Source organism: Watersipora subatra, chromosome 3 (assembly GCF_963576615.1).
Source record: "Watersipora subatra chromosome 3, tzWatSuba1.1, whole genome shotgun sequence".
NCBI lineage: Eukaryota > Metazoa > Bryozoa > Gymnolaemata > Cheilostomatida > Watersiporidae > Watersipora > Watersipora subatra.
The window spans coordinates 59,008,491-59,030,038 of record NC_088710.1 but is presented as its reverse complement, the minus strand read 5'-3'; the positions used below and the strand labels follow the sequence as shown (position 1 = coordinate 59,030,038).

Genomic DNA, 21,548 nt, shown 5'->3' with positions numbered 1-21,548 from the left:
CCCTTGATACGCTCCAGTATTATATACAGTATGTAGTCCGAAGCATAACTACAAACAGGTAGTTTTCAATTTGTATAAATTGAGTGAATAATTATTGTAGAACCGTGCAAATTTTCGCTAGCCGTATTTTGGACAGCATGGTTATTGAAATACTTGCTCTATAGTAACAGTACACTTGTAATTAGCCCCAGAGGCCTTGATAAATTGCCTCAGAAGTAAAAATTTGGTTAAGACTTAGGTTCACCTAGATTCCAGCATTAGGCTGAGTTATGTTTCAGTCTAGATTTAAGTCTTAAGTCTAACGGTTTTGGGTAAGAAACTGTTATGAAAGAGGCGAGTCACGACATATATTGATGTTGGTTCACCATGGGCAGCAGCCCGTGTGATTATGGCAGTATCTTTTCTGTCAGTAGTAAGCTCATCATAAACAGAAGCTAGCACATTATGTTTACTTTCATGTGATAAAATCTTCATCAGTAAAGCTACTCTCTGATTTCTTCTGGATTCAAGCGATTGTGAACCTAGCTTTTCACGATATGATTGTTTTGTGATTTCATCAGCTCTGTTCTTGACTATTTTTTATAACACGTAATTGAGATAGTTTATACCTCAGTTAACTTATCATGCTGCATGCTTGACTTATATAGGATTCCAAACTACGGCATTTTCGTGATGGCTGCGATTAACTATTCGTTTTTTTAGCTTTTAAGAGCTTGCAATCACATTTTCACATAATTTGCACCTACAACACAGCAGAGTAAGACATGGCGAGTCTTTTGATACAAAATAATTGTAATGTGATTTTTCTTGCAAGTCAACCTTTAAGAATCAGAGCAGCGGCTTGAAATCCTTAGCTGCAAGTAGTATTTCATAAAAATTGTTCACTTTGAGTTGTCTGTGATATGCGAACCACTGCACCACAATCATAAAATGTAATATGCTGTTGCACAAGCACATGTGAAAACAAACAACCCTAAAACAGAGACTTCCTCTATGATTTATATTATAAATTGTTTAGTTGTTCAAATCTCGTGTAAAAAATACGCAGCCGATTTAGGATGTAAATGTGAGATTTTTCTTAGCTGTAGCACAAAAAGTTCAGTTAGTCTATTACCATTGCTATCTCATAGAGTTATCAAACTATAATCAGTCTATGAGTTTTTATTTGGCAGCGTGTTGATAATTCCTTGTCTGCACTCCAGCCATGTGTTTTTCTACTAGAATAATGGCTGATATTTTTTGTGTTATTTGGTAGGACCAGGTGTCTCAAGTAACTTCAAAAGAAATTTATATAACGCTCAGCTACGATTGTATTATATTTTGTTAAAACCCTCATATTTAATAGTAATTATTTTTAATTAATACACATATTAATAAAATGTTTGTTCACACCAGATTTACTAGGCTACTGTTAGTTACCTGTTTACTGCTAGATTATATTGTTGGTACCACTTTGGTGCATCTGTCGGCAGCGGATAAAGATTTGATATAACAAAAACTCATTCTTATAGGGTAAAGCCGTTTTTGGCAGGATTGTGACGCGCGGGACATTTGAACGCTTCCTCGCATACCTCTCAGCTCAGATGCGAAATTCTGGTGTCATTCATACTGTTTTAGAAAGCACTTGACATCAACTACTACTGAATGAGATTTCATCCTTGTCATGAAATGTGTTAACAAATTATGAATCATTGAAGCTGGTGTGACGCGCGGGACCATAATTTGACATGAAAAACTACTCTTTGATCAATTGGAAAAATCTTCTGAATTTTTGAACTCATAGCATTATTATTTGACAAGCGCAAAGCTCTTTTGTCCTTCTGCTAGGAATACATACCATTTTGTTTCCAGGCCCAAGTTTAATGACTCTGTGAGGTTTGAAAGAAGACAGCCACCTGTGACGCGCGGGACTGTGACGCGCGGGACAAAAATAACATCATGAAAAATTAAACATTTTTCTATGTTTTGTTGTTGTTAGACCACAAATTGCCATGAGTTGTAATTGTAACAGTGAATATATTTGTATTAAACCCACTAGTAATTAATATTATTATATATTGCATTTATTTTATTTAAACATAAAACATATATAACCTAAAGATTGTCAGACTTTCATGCAGTAAACCATTTTTTTTAAATCAGCATGATTCATTTTCCATTTTACACAGTTCTTTTCAGTAGCTGGTGGAGCGTAGTAGGCATTTCCAAAGAACAGACACTAGCCTGCCGCAGTCCCAGTAGAGCTGAATCCGCATTTTCGCAGTATTTGCAAGCACAGACAATTTGACCATACATGTCTAGAAACTGGCTTGCAATTTACTGGGCGCAACTCTTTTTAAATTTACTAAGGCCAACCTTAATATCTGGATATTCCTCCTTGAAAATCTCAAAGATGTCACTTAACGTGTAGTTCAGTGTTTCCGAAGTTTTCATCGCTTACCAGTCTTGTCTTTTACACTGATGGTATCCTTCTGGCTTGGCATTTCTCGACTGATCTTACTGTCCCGGTAGAAAGAAGTTATCTTCTCCACTGTTGATTCAAGTAGCTTGTTCCGTGGCTGAAAATTCATTCGCGCTTTTGGTTTAGGCAGACAAACTGCCTGAAGGGCAATATCCTGTTTGGTCGGGCTCATCATGGACAGCTATTTACCAATCAAAAGAGCTTTTCTCCATGGAAAGTGTGGCAATGCTGTCTGTAGCTTTTTTCTCGCTCCTCATTCAGACAGTCTGCTTAAAAATATGGAAGAGGTGCTTGTTCCTGGTGTTGAATTAGCTTCTGCCTCTTAGCGCGATATTTGGCCTTTCTCTCTTTCCTTGGCACGCTTTGCTTCTAAATCTGATGGAGCCATACGAAATCTCTTTCTCTCCCTGTGCTATCTACACCTATATAATCATAAAACTGTACACTAATATTCATTACAGATTAAACCATATTATGTACATATCATATACATGTATATGGCATGAAACCTGTTGAATGTTTACTCAAATTCGTGATTCACCTTACATCATCAAACCACAAGTAGTGTGATTGATAAAAAATGTTGTACGTACTTGTGTATACTTGCTCAGAAATGTATAATAGGCATTAAATATATTTTACCTTTCATTCTCTAGTTTCCTGAATGCTTTAAATCCATGTTGTGCTATGAAAATTTCTCTACTCTTACGCTTACGATCCATCGAATTAGGCATCTTGCAAGCAAATGACATCTAACATAACGCCAAGTATGGCATGACGCTGAGCGTTATGTTGAGTGTGGTGTTATTCTGTCAGCCTTGCCTGACAGGGAGGATGGCATGTTTAGTATGGTGTCATTTTGGCAGTATTACCATACCGAGAGGAAGTGTAGCATGATTTTAACAGCAGTTTGGCAGTCATTGGAACACATGCCAGTTTGAAAGTGTGAAAAAAGCAAACGTACTCTCTCTGAAAAATTCTTAGTGTTTATGAGGGAAACCTACTTTCTCTACTGACTGAAAATTAAATGCATGAGTGGAAAGTAATTTTTGTAACCATACTTTACAAATACACATTTGGTTCAAGGATTACCTCGTGATTTGCATGCTAGGTATGTGTGTGTGTATCAAAAGAGTAATCTTGACAAGCTACATATTTTGAGTTACAAAACTTCATAAAATAATTCTAATTCATTATTTTTCTCAAAGAAACTGGCTTTTAAGACTTGGAATATCCAGCATTACTTTCAAATACCAGAGTATCAAAGAGAACTCCCAAACAAAGGCAGGCATCACCATATTATTAAAAATGTCCCGCGCGTCACAAATACTTCCATGTACCTATAAAACTATAACTTGCAGTATCTTCAGCAAATTGGCGCGTTTGGCTAAGCTATAGCAGCCCAAAATCGAATTATAGATGAGAATTTTTTATCTCAGATAGCTTTGAAAGAACAGGCTGCAACTAAATGCACTTAAATTGTGACGCGCGGGACAAACTAATTTTTGCTTGCCTAAATGGTAAGGAAAAATTTGCATTTGCTAGGAAAAAACACCTGGGCTATAAAATCCACTATAGTATTGATTATAAAATGGAAGAAAAATTTATTTCAGAATGAATTGCAAAGTTTGAGAAGAGATGATCAATTGTCCCGCGCGTCACACACCATACCAGAAAAACCTACTTGCATGCCCAATATCTTCATAAGAGAAGATTTCATTATGAAAACTTTTGTGTTTCCACATGTCTGAACATGTTTGCTTGCCAATTAACTAAAAATTATGGTTGCTAAAGGCAGAAAAAAAATTGCCTTTGTGTGTGACACCATGCTTGGCCTTGCCCTATATACAAAGAAACACATTTGGACTGTTATCATCTGTAAGCCTAATTGTTGTCTGATAACCCAATTTGTCTCTAAATCTGTTGTCCATAATTATCTTGCGGGCATCTCTTAGATCCTTAGTTTGTCACTGAACAGCTACTGCTTGTATTGGATCAAGCTGTCTACTTGCACATGCAGTAATGTAGATATGTCATGAATCTTAACATCGTTTTGTTCAATTTGTTTAATTTTGTTGAGGTAACGTTCTTTTTCAAAGCTTTGAGTGCCAAGGAGAGCAACATCTATCTTTAAGCTATATTAGGATATAGTGTAGTGTGTGACTCATATGTCTGTTTTTTAAAAACTTGTATATAGGTTTGTGGAAATTTTGTGGGTGATCTTCTATTGCTGATGTTAGTGAATGTGTGGCTGTTCAGCTATACTTATGAATCTCTAGTGCACTCAATACAAAGAGAAACCACAGAAGTAGAAGCCATACTACAGATATATGTGATGGGTCGGTCCAATCGAAAGAAGCAGAAAGAACATCGCAAAGGATTAGGGCAAAAAACAACGGAGGTGTGTGAATACGCTATAGATTAACTGTTTTCATACATTGTAGTTTCAAGTCAGATAATCAGCGTATTTATAGGTAGCGGGTAATAAAACATTTTCAACAATCAAATCGTATCATAATACGTTACAACAGAGATAGTTTCATGTATAATTATACTAGGTGTTAGTAGCCAAAACTTGCTATTAGTATATGTATGTCTTTGGATTGCCTTTGTCTCAAACAAATGTTACCCTTGTTGCTAGAGTTGACGGTAAACAAATAAGCAAGCTATTGTAGAATTTCCACTCCACAACAAGACAGCTAAATTGTTCTAGCTGTTTTCATGTATGGTAATGGTTTGCGAAGTAGCGGAAACATTGCTTGCAACTTATATTCTGGAGGCTTTCTTCTTTAATAACTCCTTCTAGTGTTGACTTGATTTGTTTTTACTTACGCATGATCTGTAAGAAGAAGTGAGATACAACTGAATGTTATTACGTCATGTAAAATACTATTAATTATATGTTTTATAGAGGAAGCCTAAAGCGTATAAGGACACAATCAGGGAAAATGCTCTCTTTGTCGACTACTATAAGGTATTCTCTCTTTTAAATCATTGTGTTTTCTGTAGTAATCGCATTCCTATCTCTCACGTCTGACTACATACATGTGTCATTTTACAAGTATGCTAGTCCATCATCCATCGGTTGAGCCTTTTTGCCTGGCAATTTTGTTCATTTTTCCTCCAGAAACAACAAATAGTAGATGATGAAGACTGGGAAGAGTTTATGCAGTGTATAAGGGAGCCTCTGCCAGCAGCGTTCAGAGTCACTGGCTCCAAGAGGTACGTGTTATATATCCATAGCTCCTCTTCACACCATCTTATATAGGTAAGATGTCTGCTATGTTATATTGGTTGTAGTCAGGCCGAGCAGCTACTCCATCTGATAAAGCACACCTTTTTTAAGCAGCTCAATACATCATCAGAATCTCAACCTGATGCCAGTCTTGATTCATCGGTGCATGGAGAAGTTTCAGCAGATACCCCACCAATAGAGTCTCTGGAGATAAAAGAAAATGGTAAATTACTCGATTTTAATCAATTTCACCAAGAAAAAACATTTCAAGTGGTCGTCCTTTTCACGATGTTGTCCTTTTTCAATGTCCCGTATTTTTCATTTTGGGGTTGTTAGTTGAGCTATTGTACCACTTAACAAATTTGTGATTTGACAACATCCGTTCCAATGTTTTATTTTTTTAGACACTTATTTACTACCTTTCCACATAATTAGTAGAGACTTGCATCTTGTAGGCAGCAACACTCATACCGCAGCCCCTGTCACTGTTGATGATGGGACTACGGATGACACGAGTAAAGAATCTCCTCTCGTGAAACCACCACGCTGTCTTTCCTGGTATCCGGATGGACTAGCCTGGCAGCTTGAGTATTCCAGAGTTTCCATTCGACAAAATCAGACACTAAAGAAGCTCCATAGTTTCCTCGTGTCAGAGAGTGAAAGTGTAGGTATTTTGGTTTAAAAGCTATTACTCAAGGTATTTGAGAAGTTAATAAATTTGCTTCTTAGACAGACGCTTTCATCAACCAATCATTTTTCATAAAGAGTAGATTATAGTAATGTCTCGCAGAAATCTTGCTGATGCTATTAGCTTGGTAGGGAGTTCATTTCTTGTTTATTAATGGTGTGATCACTGACATTATATACCGTAACACCTTTATTTGAATGTCACCTTTATTTGAATGCCATCTGTAATAGAATGCAACTATAGGATAATTTAATAGAGGTTTTATGGTAGTTTCTACTGGCTGTATGTCTGGTTGGAAGGACTACTATCATGCATTGGATGATTACTAAGTTTCCATACAGCGATAGCATAGCTACACACCCTCACCCCTATATTGCGCTGCAATCTCATCATGGAAACAGTCGTGTCACTCTCATTCTGTCATGGTTCAGTGTCACTGTTTGGAAGCGAAACACCTGTGCGATGCATCACCTTTGTGCCATAGAAACAGCCTTAACGACCAACGGCATCGCACTCGTGCATGCACATGGGGCTTGCTTTCCTGCTGCTTCATAGGTGTCGCGCAACAATCACTCTTTTATAGCACCCTAGGGAAACATGATCTGCTTGTCAGCGTAGCGCTTTGGCGCTGGCACACCCAGGTGTCACTTCACTGTCACTGTATGGAAACTTAGTAATTCTGCATAAATTAATTTATAGCTTAATGTGTTAGCTGGTGGGTAATTACTATAAATATGAGCATGAAGTTCTTTTGTATCCGCACTATTGTATACAGGTTTATCGAAGTTAACTCTGAACTTTATACTATAATACTAGTAATCTAGTATACTAGTACTCATGGTATAAACTTGTCTAGTTGTCGGTATGGTTGTTAGGGCAACATAAGTCGTCAAGAGGCTGTCAGTATGATTCCTCCATTACTTATGGACATCAAGTCTCATCATAAGATCCTTGACATGTGTGCTGCGCCTGGCTCCAAGACTGCTCAAATGATAGAATACCTGCACGCTGACAGCGATGACCCGATGCCTGATGGGTTTGTCATCGGCAATGATGTGGATAATAAACGATGCTATCTAATGGTGCATCAGGTCAAAAGGTTGCAAAGTCCCAACTTCATGATAGTCAACCACGATGCTACGAGGCTGCCAAGTATGACATTTGCTGACCCGGTAAGCTCCGCAGTATCTACTATATAAATGGCAAACAATCTGTCTGTATATTTGTGTATGTGCGTGTTTGTCCACCTTATAAAGTAGTCTTTCCTTTTTCAATTTGGTCGTATGAAGGGAACTGAATTAATATGAGCACCGTACGTTTCTGACTATTAGCCGCTACTTTTTCTGATGGTTTGAGCCATGCAGCTTATATAAGGGTGCAGCTATTCTGTGTTTTTTTCTTTCACCGCTAGGGCGCATTAACCAAAATCTCCGGTTAGTGCGCCTCTATACATAACCTATTCATCATTTTCCGTTTTCACACAAAAATGACGTAATAATTACAACTCTGAACTTTTTTAGCTCTATGACACGTGATGCTTTTCTGTCCTCGCCGTATTAGGGCTAATTTGTTTTCGGCAAACGATATTGACAATAGACTCCCTCGATATTAGAATTTGGCGACTAAACTCTATTTACTCTATGAAACACGATGCTTTTTTTGCGTTTTTGTGAACCTCTATTTCCGGCATTTCTCAAGGTTCAATTGCTAAATCGTCGTAACCGTTAATACTTTTCACGCGGACAATTGTATTATCTCGATGATGATGAGGATGATGAACTCTTATTGATTAAAAATAATACATAAACAAAAACAGAAAAATGCCCCTTTTTGCGGGCCAAGATGGAAGGTTAATATTTGAGAGGGTGTAAATACAATCTACAGTGTTGTACAGATTTTTACAGTGTTATAATTTAATATTGTAACGATAATATATACATAATACTTGAAAATAAAGATTGTATGAGTATCAGTATTATCTCGAGTAGGAATAGCCTCTAAAATCTAGATTCTCTCACCCTGGATCAGACGAAGACACTACAATATCTCAGTTTTACACATCGTCGTACCAGTATCGTCGTATTCAGAGTTTTGATGGATAGCTGTTGGTGGAACAGTAACTTTTTTATACACACACTTCTATGCAAGAATTGTTATTATTAATTCAGCACATTCAGAATTTTTATTTTGTTTTCTCAGTTTGCATTAATTGTATCATTACCGCATCATCTTTTATGGCAATTGTAGCAAAACCGACTTAATTTAGCTATTACTTGCTAACTATTTCCCTTTTACGTCTAAACCCTTTTATAATCGTTTTATTTTTTTAATTTATTTGACTTGCACGAAACATTTTTCTCATGATATGAAGTTTAAAAGTTGTTTGACAAATTTTGAAAACCTTTACAGTTGTTTTTAGATAGAATGGCAAATGTTGTTATATGTTAAATACAAATCAATTTTCTGTCAACAGACCTTTTTATTATCTGGGCAACGCCGGGTTGTACAGTAACCGACTTAATTTAGCTATTACTTGCTAATTATTTCACATTTATATCTAATCACTTTTACAATTGTTTTATTTTTTTTAAATTTATTTGACCGGCACAAAACATTTTTCTCATGATACCAAGTTTGAAAGTTACAGCTGTTTGACAAAATTTAAAAAACTTTGGTTTTTATTTTCTCTCAAATTATTTCAATTACACAAAACACTTTTCTCATGATATGTAGTTTGAAAATTAGAATGGCAAATGTTGTTATATATGTTAAATACAAATAAATTTGCTGTGCAAAGGCTTCTTTATTACCCTGGCAATGCCCAGGTACAAATACAGCTTATGGTGTAAAATAGCAAGTACAAGCTTAGCAAGTGCAGTTTATGGTGTAAATTGTTGAAAAAATACTTTACCGAAGTTGTTTTCTCGCCTTGAAATGGATTAAAGTTTGCATAATTTTATTTTAATGGGAAAAATTGTTTCGGATCTCGAACGACTCAGTTTTTGAACAACCTTCTGAAACGGATTATGTTCGAGAACTGAGGTTCCACTGTACGTTATTAAAAGATATAGGTCGCTGAAAGTTACGTAATTTTAAATTTACATTGGTTTAAAAACCTTTACAGCTGTTTTATTTATTTTTAAATCAGTTGTCCTGCACAAAACCTTTTCATTATGATATGAAGTTTGAAAGTTATAGTTGTTTGAAAACCTTTACAGTTGTTTTATTTCCTCTCTCAATTTATTTCAACTACACAAAACACTTCTCTCATGATATGTAGCTTGAAAGTTAGAATGGCAAATGTTGTTATATATATAACAACATTTGCCATATGTTAAATACAAATCAATTTTCTGTCCAAAGACTTTTTCTATTACCCGGGCAACGCCGGGTAGCACAGCTAGTCTCTCTATAGAAGTATCGTACATATTTAACAGTGGTCACATAGATATTTGATTACTTGTCGTGTTTATTATGTGTAGGTGACCAGTAAGGAACAACCCTTGCTTTTTGACCGCATACTTTGTGATGTGCCTTGTTCCGGAGATGGGACCCTGAGGAAGAATCCAGAAGTCTGGAGAACATGGGGACCTGGCCATGCCATTAACCTGCACAGTGTACAGAATCGTGTGCTCACTCGGGGACTTGAATTGCTCACTGTAGGTGGTCGACTTGTTTACTCGACATGTTCATTCAATCCTATTGAAAATGAGGCTGTCATAGCTCACATGATCAACAAATGTGAAGGTAGGTTTGTAGGATAGTGGCCAATTGTGAAACAATCCTTGGTCAAATTTGAGAGTTATGTCATCAGAATTGTGATGAGAAGGGAATTTTTAAACTGTTGGTTGTTTTTACACTAGCTATGTGGCTGCTGAGCCTCAGTTACTCGGAACGATTTTGCCTTCACTAAATATTGTACATTCTGCAGAAAACAGAGATTGGCCAACCACAATATTTTAGTAGTGTGTGATGTGATTAGATTGATCAATCTGTTTCCTTGTTGTATCACTACAATCTTCTCCAGCTTCCCATAAGACTGATAATTCAGCGCAAAGGCACTCTATTTTTCAACCCTTGTCTCATAGTGACAGTCAAATAGAGGGGACGTTCAATTAGAGGTGATGTTCAATTAGAGGTGACGTTTAATAAGAGGTTTTGCGGTATACATACTTCGTGATAGCATTTGTGAAAAGAAACTAATCGGTTAGTCTTTAAGATTTTATTGAAACCAAACAGTGTTTATTTGAGTGGTTTTCAACCCTAAATTACAGAAAGACACTACTCCCTCCACTTTTTTGTGTGTGACTTTCAGTCTTATATGCTTTTTTGTGTGTGATTTTCACATTCTTATTACATGTATACAGAAGCTGTGTGCATTGAGTTCTATTGCATTGCACTTTAAACCATAACTGCCACGAACAACTTTTATTGTATTTACTAGGTAAATCAGACACGCTGATTCCGATTTTGTAATCAAAATAAAGATTAGGCCACTAACTTTCAGAGTAATGAAGGATTTTTTATAGCGTTTTAATACCGGTCTCGAAAACAACACGATTGGCATAACAAGCTCCGCCCATAAATACGTGACTTAACCTAGCTTTTTAGGAACAGAAGTTACGTAGGTATGTTTAGACCGATTTAGAATAATAGAGATGGGTGTTTTAAAATCCATTAATATCTAAATTCAGCCTTGAAAATAATATCAGTCTTTTCTGAAAGGTAGATAAGCTATTTAGCATTGCATATTTAAAAAGCGCGATAGTAACGCTAGCTTGTGATAAAACCGCGCTTTTTGAGCTCATTTTTCTCGGCGTCCAGCCCATTTAAACGTCATGTAACAAGCTGCGAGCAATTTTAAATAGTTTATATCCCTTTCATAAAAAACTGAAATTATTTTACAGGCTGGATTTAGATAATAATGGGTTTTAAGACACCCATCTCTATTATTCTAAATCGGACTAAACATTCCGAACTTCCGTTTCTGAAAAAGCTAGGTTTCATCACATATTTATGGGCGGAGCTTGTATTGTCGATTGTGTTGTTTTCGAAACGGATATTGAAACGCTTTAATAAAGCCTAAATGACTTTGAAGGTTAGTGGACTAATCTTTATTTTGAGTACAAAATCGGAATCAGCGTGTCTGATTTACTTGGTAAATACGATAAAAGTTGTTCGTGACAGTTATGGTTTAAGGATTTCTGTCATTATCAAGGACCGTGATGACTAAAGAGGCAAGCAGCTGTTTTTATTTGTTAGGCTCTCCTCAGGGTTTCAATGAGCATTTTCGCACATGATGACTAGAGGCTGTCATCCAGTACACAACAGGTTTTATGAGCTTTTACACGAGGATAAGTCCAAAATAGTAGGAATTTTGTCATAACATGTTATTACAATAAGATAGAACTTTACATATTTTTTCACTTTTCAGCAACGTTCCCTTTTTTCTATACACTTGTTCCACCTTTCTACAAGGCTATCGATTTGTGCAGAATGAAACTCTGGCGGCTGGGTTCTAAACCATATATGCACAGTTTCAATAGTGGCTGCATCAGTCACGAAGTGCTTGCCCCTCGTATGATTCTTTCATCGTCCATAAAAATGAAAATTTTTTGGTACCAGATCTGGACTATAATGAGGGTGTACTAATGCCTCACAGCCCAGTTTCTCAATTTTTGCCATTGTATGGCCAGCGGTATGTGGATGAGCATTGTCCTTGTAGAACATGACACCACTTCTTGGCTCATCAGTGATGTCTTCTCATCCTTTCTTAAATTCATCAACCCACCTATAGCAGCTTGTTTGTGACATACAACTTGTCCCATATTGATCTTTCATTCTACTCTGTATGACACTTGTTTTTTCATTGTCAGATGTTATCAATCTTTAAACAGCTTCCCTGTATGTGTGAGCATGTTTTTAGCTTTGCGGTCATTTTGAATATAAGTAATTTCAAAAAGTTGAATGTCTAAAATGTTGAAATTTTGATTATGTGTTGACAACTCCTATTTATAAAAGTTTTGGAAATATTAAATGGCAAGATAAAATAGAACAAAATTGTGACAAAATTCCCACTCTTTATTGACTGGCCCTCATATATCCATATAAGCATGCTACAGGACTGAAGCAAAGGTTTTATCTGTGACTCTCCAATCAACTTTCTTCACAATAGTTTTCTTGCTTGTTGCTACGAGTTACGGTTTACAAATATAAATAATGAAATGCCATCCAATTTAGATTTAAAGATGATTGGAGTACAACTTCTGTCATTAGAACAGCATGCGGTGACATATTACCCACATAATATCTTTGCTGTGGAGTCATTTAAAGAATGTCTGTTATGCTTTCCATGTTAATTCAAGGTTTGTGTCTATATGTCCAGGTTCAATACAGCTGGTGGACTGCTCGAAAGAACTTCCAGAGCTGCGAAGAGCAGTTGGTTTAAAAACATGGCGTGTATTGACGAAAAACGGAGACTGGTTTGCAAGCTTTGAAAACGTACCCGATAACAAACGGAGCTGGGTGAGACCATCCATGTTTCCCGCATCCAATATGGATGACATTCACATAGATAGATGGTAAGTTAACTGTCATTTAGCTGTAGTGCAATGGTTTGGCCTGTTGCGGGTGTTATGGCTGCCGCCCCTGTTTTTAGCCTGCGCATTGTGCCACATCACCAGAACACAGGAGGCTTCTTTGTCGCTGTGTTAGAGAAGATAAAGTCACTACCCTGGCAAAAGGTTGCCCCAGATACTGACAAGTTCGAGCCCGTGGTAAGTTTGACACATAACCCTACGCATATAAAATTTCTGAGTAAGTTATGGTTTGCAGCTTTAAACCGTATGTTTCCTATATTCACTCTTCATCTCCAAATTCTTTTATTCACCATGTTCCCATGACAGGGATTAAATGCAGATTTGGAGTTGTGTGCACATTGAATTACCGTGCAATACGAGTTGCAATGGACATTCGCATGATGAGGTTTAACGCAGACATTTTGTTAGAAAAAGTAAGGGTTTCTACACCAGAGGTCATAGTGGCCCATTTGGAGCAGCTCAGCTTAAAATAAGAAAGAATGAAATGTTTAAAATGGAATAGCTTGCACGGCATTTGCTTGCACATCATCCGCAAGTGTTATTTCCACCTTTCGCAAACATGAAACATTCGATAAAGGTTTGCGAGTAATAAAACTCGCTTGACACGCAGGTTTTTGCTGTTTCAATATTCTTCGTTTTTTCGTGACGTAATATTATTGTTGTCAGCCATCTTTATAGACAATTTTATTGTTAAAAACACGAAGCTTTTGCAATAAATGTTTGAATACGATGCTTTTGTTTGCAATTTCTTTATTATAGTATCAAAACAACACCAAAAAGTACTATTAAATAAAAGAAAAAAGATCGTTTTCTACAAGCATGGCGGCTTTTTCGGGAACAAGCGCATGTGCAAACGGCTTGATGACATAAAAAAATGACGGTTTGTGGATAACTTGCAGATTGAAGCAAACTTACAGATTAACCTTGTCATGGAGATATACATGTAGTTACTGTCCACCTACGTTCTTTTAGCCAACTGACAGCAGCTGTTTCTTCGACTGATATAATCTCTTGTTACAAATAGTTTTAAAATACAACTTCACACTACTGTTCTAATTGCCCAATGTGCCAGCAGGCATATTGCATTTTGGTATCAGTCATATTCATCCCTCAACTATCTGTTGTTCCTATCTGTTGTTTGTATCTGTCTGATTGGGGTCTGTACTAGCCCTCATACAGTTATAGACGTTTAACTTTACTCAGGCTGTTCAAATGCTAATATAGTTATCGTATAGGTTATTCCATGAATGTAGGTAGAGAAGGCAGAAGCGAAAGAAGCTGTTGAAGAACAATCTGACACCACCACTCCTTCCGAGTAAGTATTTTATTGTGTTGTTTTGAGCTGCGGAATGTCGTACTTTTTATGTAAGTCATTTGTCTTTTAAAAGTGAACTCAGATTTCCTCATATAACTATTCGTATAAAGGAAGTTTCTGTTCTTTTTAGTCGTAGAAGGAATCTCTTTTGAGTTGGATGAATTTATTTTGTAGAGAACCACCGAACAAAAAGATAAAATATGTCGGCTTCAGGGAAGAACCCTTCTTCTATCTAAAGAAAGACAACTCCCAGTGGCCAAGTATAAAGTAAGCTTGAATACATTTTATTGATGTACGAGCATTATAGTGGGAAAATACAGTACCGCAGTAGGCGTAATAGCAACATGCAGTCATTTCACCATAGCGATGATAGTATATGAGTGGCAATCAATGAGTAATGGCAATCAAGTAGTAAATGAGCAATAATCTACTCATGATAGTGGTACTTTAGTAGCAGTAGTAGTACTCTAGTAGTAGTAGTACTCTAGTAGTAGTACTCTAGTAGTAGTACTCTAGTAGTAGTACTCTAGTAGTAGTACTCTAGTAGTAGTAGTAGTAGTACTCTAGTAGTAGTAGTACTCTAGTAGTAGTAGTACTCTATTAGTAGTAGTACTCTAGTAGTAGTAGTACTCTAGCAGTATTAGTACTCTAGTAGTAGTAGTAGTACTCTAATAGTAGTACTTTAGTAGTAGTACTCTAATAGTAGTAGTAATACTCTAGTAGTAGTATTAAATTAGCAATAGTGGCAGTGCAGTAACAGTAGTATTTGAGCCATATTAATGCCGGGGTACTTTTAGTGCCAAAGCAGGGATCAGTTACAATGTACTAACTCTTTGATAGAGTGTTTAGGCATGTGCTTGTAGTGCTCCTCTGACTGCTTTAGAAAGTTCTTTGGTTTTGACGAGACATTTGATGAGACCCAGCTGATGGTAAGGTCAAAGGAGAATGAAAAGAAGAGAAATATTTATCTCTCCTCCAAGTCCATTAGAAATATAGCTCTCTGCAATGAGCACAAAATCAAGGTATGTATAACCTTGAGTTTGTGCCTCACTGTTTATGGATGTGCTAGAAATGATAACAGTTACACCACATTTCTGTTTTTTGTTACAACTAACGTGGAGTCTGCTACAGCTGTGTACTATCACTGCCCTATCCTCATACACTTCATATTTGGTAATTCCCCAAACAATGTTTTTTGTTTGTGGTAAGACGACTCACAAATTAACCCTAGTCAGGATGGTACCCAACGTCATTTACTGATTGGTCAGCGATGATTACAGCAGTGGGTCATGTGATAAAGAAAATGGTTAGCGTAATTCATGTCTCAGCATTTAATGATTTTCTTTTGTCATCCTTGAGTGATCGTCTTCTCTTTGTGAATATTTCAAAAGGGCTACCGTGTAAAGAGATAAAATCTAAATTGTGTCAATAAAATAATGTTTGTACTTGAACCACAAGAATTTAGATTTAGCATGCATTGGAACTAGACCTTAGATGTTATGGATAGTATCCATAGCATCTAAGGTCTAGTTCCAAGTGATCTTGTTCTGGGAAAATTGACATTTGACCTAATTAATTATATAAGGTGAAGAATGGCTGTTGTTTAAAGCTGTGTTCACACCTGCTGGTTTGCAACAAAGTTTTTGTTGCCGATATCTGAAAGATTTTATGGGAGTTATCAGCCCAATTTTTTCTGTTCACACCAGGTTGAGTATTGTTGACAGTTTTTTACGAAGTTTCTCGTGGACGTTTTTACGTGAAATTGTTACTGGTGTTTAAAGCTATGACAAAAATGTGCTCAAATGCAAAAACAAACATAAGCGTTCACTTTGAATGGTATGGAGTGATTCACTGTGAGAGTGATTTCTTTGGCTACTCAAATTAAAAATCAGTCGAGAATTGTCTACCGATCGGGCATGGCCCGATAACATTTCTCTCTGGACAAAATCGGGCTCGTTTGCTCTTTTTACACGAGGCGGTTCTCGGCCAGTGGGTCAAATAGTTCAGACAATCGGCATGAAATCGGCTGGTGTGAACGCAGTTAACACAGGTCATGTTGTCTAGTGCCCGCCTTCCTTTAAACCTGGTTCCCATATACGTCGCAAAGCACCGGCGACAGCACCACAGGCTATTAGCGGTGAAATGGGAACCTACGGGCCAGGGACCGCCGGTAGTTGCCGGCGGCATCGCAATAGTTTAGCGCTGTTCAAATTTCGAAGACTAGAAATTTGAAGACTATAGATTTGTTCAAGACTAAGACTATAGATTTGTTCAAATGTCCACTGTAATAGAAATTCTCACCTTCGTTTAAATTTTGAGTTTAAGAGTATAATTTCAAAGGTGGCCATAGAAGGTTTTTATCATATCTTTGCCCTGAGTTTCATATAGAATATTAAAGACTAGAAATTCCCCTGTCATACAGCCCACGACCAAAGTGATAATGGAAAAAAGAAAGGGTACTGCTGGTTGTTGAAAAAGTAGTTAAAAAAAGTCAGAATTCTACAAAAGTAGAATTCTTTAGTAGATGTTGTAGGCTTCACCTACAACATCTACTAAAGAATTCTCTGAATCAGATGAGTTGTTGTTATTATTTTGAATAGCGTGTTGTTGAACATTAGCATTTGATGTTGATGGTTGCTGTAAGGACCTTCTATTTCTCCTCTTCCGTAATAATTGGGAGACAGGTGGATGGCCAATGCGACGACGTGGTGTTCTGGGAGGTTGTATGTTCATGGTAGTTGTCAAGTTGTTTTGAAATGAAATTCAAAAGGTCAATTATGCAAAACAAAAGGTTGTATAAAAATCAGACCTAATCTACTACTATCTCAAATCTATGTTTTACAACAATAAAATAAATATTAATTCAAGCTGTAGACCTAACCTACTGTACGTAATTTAACTAACAACAGCAATAAAGAAATATGTTTATTATATCTCTGAAATGCAATATTAAAAGTAAAACAGCAAGCTGCCGTGTAATATACAGTTTGAAGGTTGGTTGTGTTGTGAATGTAGAATGGTTTTGACAGCGATATGTAACAGAAAGCAAGCATTAGCATTCACTTGTCTGGAAGTTTTCTGCAAACTGGAGTGAAATAAAGAAATATTCTTGTCATAAAAGGGCATTGTAGTTCTGCCCTAGCTTGTAGATAAGATGTAAAGAAATCTGGCTAATGTTCTAGATAATTAAAAAAACCTTCGATAATTGGACAAAAAACGTAGGCTGATAAACTGTTCGAACATACAGCGATATGTAACAAAAAGCAATCGTTAGCATTCACGCGTCTGGAAGTTTTCTGCAAACTGGAGTGAAATAAAGAAATATTCTTGTCATAAAAGGGCATTGTAGTTCTGCCCTAGCTTGTAGATAAGATGTAAAGAAATCTGGCTAATGTTCTAGATAATTAAAAAAAACCTTCGGTAATTGGACAAAAAACGTAAGCTGATAAACTTTGTACCACATTTTCGTTCCTGTAAATCGGTCTACGCCTCAAACAGTCTACGTTAATTACACAAACCTTCGGCAATTAAACAACTCTATAGACTGGTGAGATGTCCACGTTCTTCTCGTAAAATGCTAGCGACTTAATATTTCTACTTTCTGTCGCACGGCTTTATCGGCGTTTCATATGCCGGTCTTAATTTTAATTACAATAGGCTTGTAAATTTTTTATTTCGATTTAAGGCCGAATTAATCTGTCTATTTATGTATAATCCGATCAGATGGGTTAGTTTCAGGGTTTTGCGGTATCCTTTCAAAGACTTGGTAACATATTTAAAAAGGTTTATATGTGTTTTGTATCGTCATTATATTTAAACGACTCTACACAAAATTGGTTAAATTTGTTGATGAGACTTCAGTACAAGGGTTTGCGACAGCCGTTAATGAATAATTTTCGGGAGTTGTGTGCACATGTGCATTTATCATAAATCTCCCAACCAATCACTTCATTCGTGTTTGGTCGTGGGATAAACGTGCACAAATATTTTGTCGATTTTATCTAAAAGTATCAGAATTTTTCTATCATTTGCAATTGTTTTTTATGTTTAAGGTGATCTGATTGTCGGGATGTTTCTAGATTAAAATCGATGCAACTTGATCGCGATTAAAATGCTCAGACTAAAGATTAAAATACTCAGATTAAAATGCTTATTCGTCGAAATATTTTCACAAATATATTTCACGCATTCAATAAAACCATGTCTATTGTTCTTACGCGTCTGTTTTATCATCATTGTAATGCTGTCACTTTTAGCAGTGATATCTCATAACTTACCGTAAAAATTCATTTAACTTTTTAACCTTACCTCGAAGGAGTACATATCATTGTCTGATAATCATGACGAGCCTGTTGGTCACCTGTGATAATCGAAAAGTGCTGCAAAAATTATTTGCGAAGTATTGGGTCACATGATCAGATTACGACTTGCCGATTAGACCAAGCCGAAACAAAACGGTAAAGTAGCGAGCATCTATATTTGATACCGGGTCTTCGATAAAACCCGAAGTGTTTGTCATAAACTAGTACTACGACAAGTTTTATATTGAGCTTTGTATTCGCCTTTCAATTCACGTGAGAACATACGTGACAAGACGATAACCAAATTTCGTGGCTACGTCATCGAAATAAAGAGATTCCAATCTACGGCGGCTTTTCGTTTTTGAGCTTTTAAGAGCTTGTAATCACATTTCCACATATTTGGCACTTACAACACAACAGAGTAAGACATGGTGAATCTTTTGATACCAAATAACTGTAATGTGAATTTTGTTGCAAGTCAACCCTTAAGCCTGGTTCCCATATCGATTGCGAGTCTCCGGCGTTAATTTTGCGCAGCAAAACGTTTGCAACGCTAGGCTTGGCGGCATATGTTCACGTAGGCTATAAGCTGCATCGCTAAGCATAATCGCATAATCAAGTAAAATGTTCACTCGCCATGCCGTTTCTATAATGATGACCTTCACCCATACAGTGCATTTCGGGAAGGTTTTGCCTGCAGCCTTTTGCGAAATTTGAACAGCGCTAAACTATTGCGATGCCGCCAGCAACTACCGGTGGTAACCGGCGCGTAGGTTCCCATTTCACCGCCAATAGCCTGCGATGCTATCGCCGGTGCTTTGAGACGTATATGGGAACCAGGCTTTAGCGCCCGGCTCAGTTCAATTCAGTCGGCTCATTTCAATTCAGTCGGCAGAGTCCTAAGAGGATATTTATGGTTTAGGCACAGCAATTCTTGATTAGCATGTGATGATTCACAGTGTTTTGAGAGAGTCCCTGTGTTTACACAGACTGTTCATGGTATTTGATTTCATAATTTGTATCGGGTATTTATTGTTATTTCCTCCTTGTAGTACATCAACACAGGTGTCAAAGTTTTTGCAAGGAGTGAACATGTTCTCTGTGATTGCTCTTACAGACTCGTTCAGGATGTATGTATTTTCCTTTATTCCATCTCATCAATTCAGACATATTGTTGAAGCAACTATGTGTACTTCTCATCATTGTTATCATTGCAGAAATCATTAAACTGACAGCTACGATAAACTTTTGTCAATAAATGGGCTGTTGGTGCATCTCCGCATGTGTATTTCTTATTATGAGGTTTTGGTCTGCCATCAGTGTAACTATGTTTAATGGAAGCTATAGTTTTAACAAAACCTGTATTATCACATTATTCTTATTGATATTATTTTAGTTATTTATGCTACATACATATTGACCATAAAAAAACATTTGGATCTCTGTAGAAATTGTATTCCAAGTGCTGATTTGGGCTTGTTGGTTGAGGCGAGTCGGGTGCAAGAAAATGGCTTGGCTAAATTATCATTGCCTACGTTTGTTCATTGATTAATAAGTACGCTGGGCAATCCCTTCTCCGGCATGTTGTCTCTGTGGCGCAATCGGTTAGCGCGTTCGGCTGTTAACCGAAAGGTTGGTGGTTCAAGCCCACCCAGGGACGATCGTTTTTTAATCGATACTTATAGCAATAGTTCAGCTCATCTAATAAATACATTTTATTATTTTAGGGCATTTCGAGTGTGAGTAAATATGTACATGGACGTCGGGTCACAGTGATAAAGTCTGACGTCATAGCTTTGCTAACACAAGAAAATCCTTTCATTTCTGAGCTTTCTCCAGCAACTCAGACAGCTATATTTGAAATTGGGGTTGGTGGAATGGTTATGCTCTATCGTCATGTGGACAGGTCAGTTTTATTGAACCATTTAATGAAACTAGTTCAACTTTGTGTTGGTTTTGCTATAAAAGTTCTTTGCATATCTTATTTTATATACGTTCGATCTTATTTGTAGTAACTATTGTTTCTAGTGAGACGAGTACTGAATCAGACATACTGATGACCGGTTGGAGAGGCAAGACATCATGCCGGGTGTATGTACCTAAGTTTGAGAGGCACCATATACTCAGACTATGTGGGGTTGATCCGAGTGTAGGTCAGTTTCTAATTAGTTTTGTCTTGACTGCCAGATTCTGACACGAGGATAATCCAGCTTGCAAGGAAGTGCAACAATGCGGTTGTCTGAATGTAGCCAAAGTATTTTTATAATCATTCATCTGTTGTAGTACTTTTGGATTCTGAGTGGGCTGTGAAAGGCAAGACTGATACATCAGATCAGACGGAAGAGGCTGAAGTGATATCAGAAATAGCTGATGACGATTCCAAGTCTGGCTCCGTGGACCAGGGTCCAAATACACCAGGACCTGATTGTACTAATAAAGCTGATATCAATGACACAGGTGGCCCTGATTGTACCGATAAAGCTACTATCAATGTCACGGCTTCTGCGGTTTCAGTAGACCCAACAAATGTCAGTAGAGAATAGAAGAGGGATGCAGGCATACCACATGTATGAGTGCCTGTCCCTCTTTTGCAAGTAGATGCTGTAACTTATTTCTCTTTTGCTATGATCACAACATGCAAATAAAATTTTTTACTCGGCAGTGCAGCACCTCTCAAATGAACTTGTATGCTTGCTGTAGGAAGTACTTTGCAATGGCAGTATAAATGGGTGTAAACTTCATAAACTCTGTGACTCTACACTTCGGAGAAGTATTAACAGCGGTGAAGTCCATGCGTTTGACAAAAATGATGAGGCGGCAACTAAATTTATTGTTAATCTTGCGTAAGTAAACTTCTCATGGAACAGTTTGTCGCCATTCAGCATGCTCACACACAGGTATTAATGTTGGTACACAAGAAACAAGGGGTCATTGTAGTTGTGTACTTGA

General features: G+C 37.0%; 1 protein-coding gene and 1 non-coding gene across 2 annotated transcripts; both read left to right on the top strand.

The window, feature by feature from the left end:
- Positions 1 to 38: 38 nt before the first annotated feature.
- Positions 39 to 21,286, top strand: LOC137389945 (RNA cytosine-C(5)-methyltransferase NSUN2-like). Its single transcript, XM_068076142.1, has 17 exons — positions 39 to 58; positions 4,741 to 4,862; positions 5,373 to 5,435; positions 5,589 to 5,683; positions 5,762 to 5,919; positions 6,152 to 6,360; positions 7,260 to 7,556; positions 9,867 to 10,131; positions 12,770 to 12,965; positions 13,043 to 13,160; positions 14,237 to 14,298; positions 14,473 to 14,565; positions 15,182 to 15,320; positions 19,652 to 19,729; positions 20,327 to 20,505; positions 20,628 to 20,752; positions 20,883 to 21,286. The coding sequence occupies exons 2-17, from the start codon at positions 4,797 to 4,799 to the stop codon at positions 21,140 to 21,142; spliced, it is 2,403 nt and encodes an 800-aa protein (XP_067932243.1). The 5' UTR covers positions 39 to 58; positions 4,741 to 4,796; the 3' UTR covers positions 21,143 to 21,286.
- Positions 20,186 to 20,259, top strand: Trnan-guu (transfer RNA asparagine (anticodon GUU)). Its single transcript has one exon. It is a non-coding gene; the product is annotated as a tRNA-Asn (tRNA).
- Positions 21,287 to 21,548: the final 262 nt, after the last annotated feature.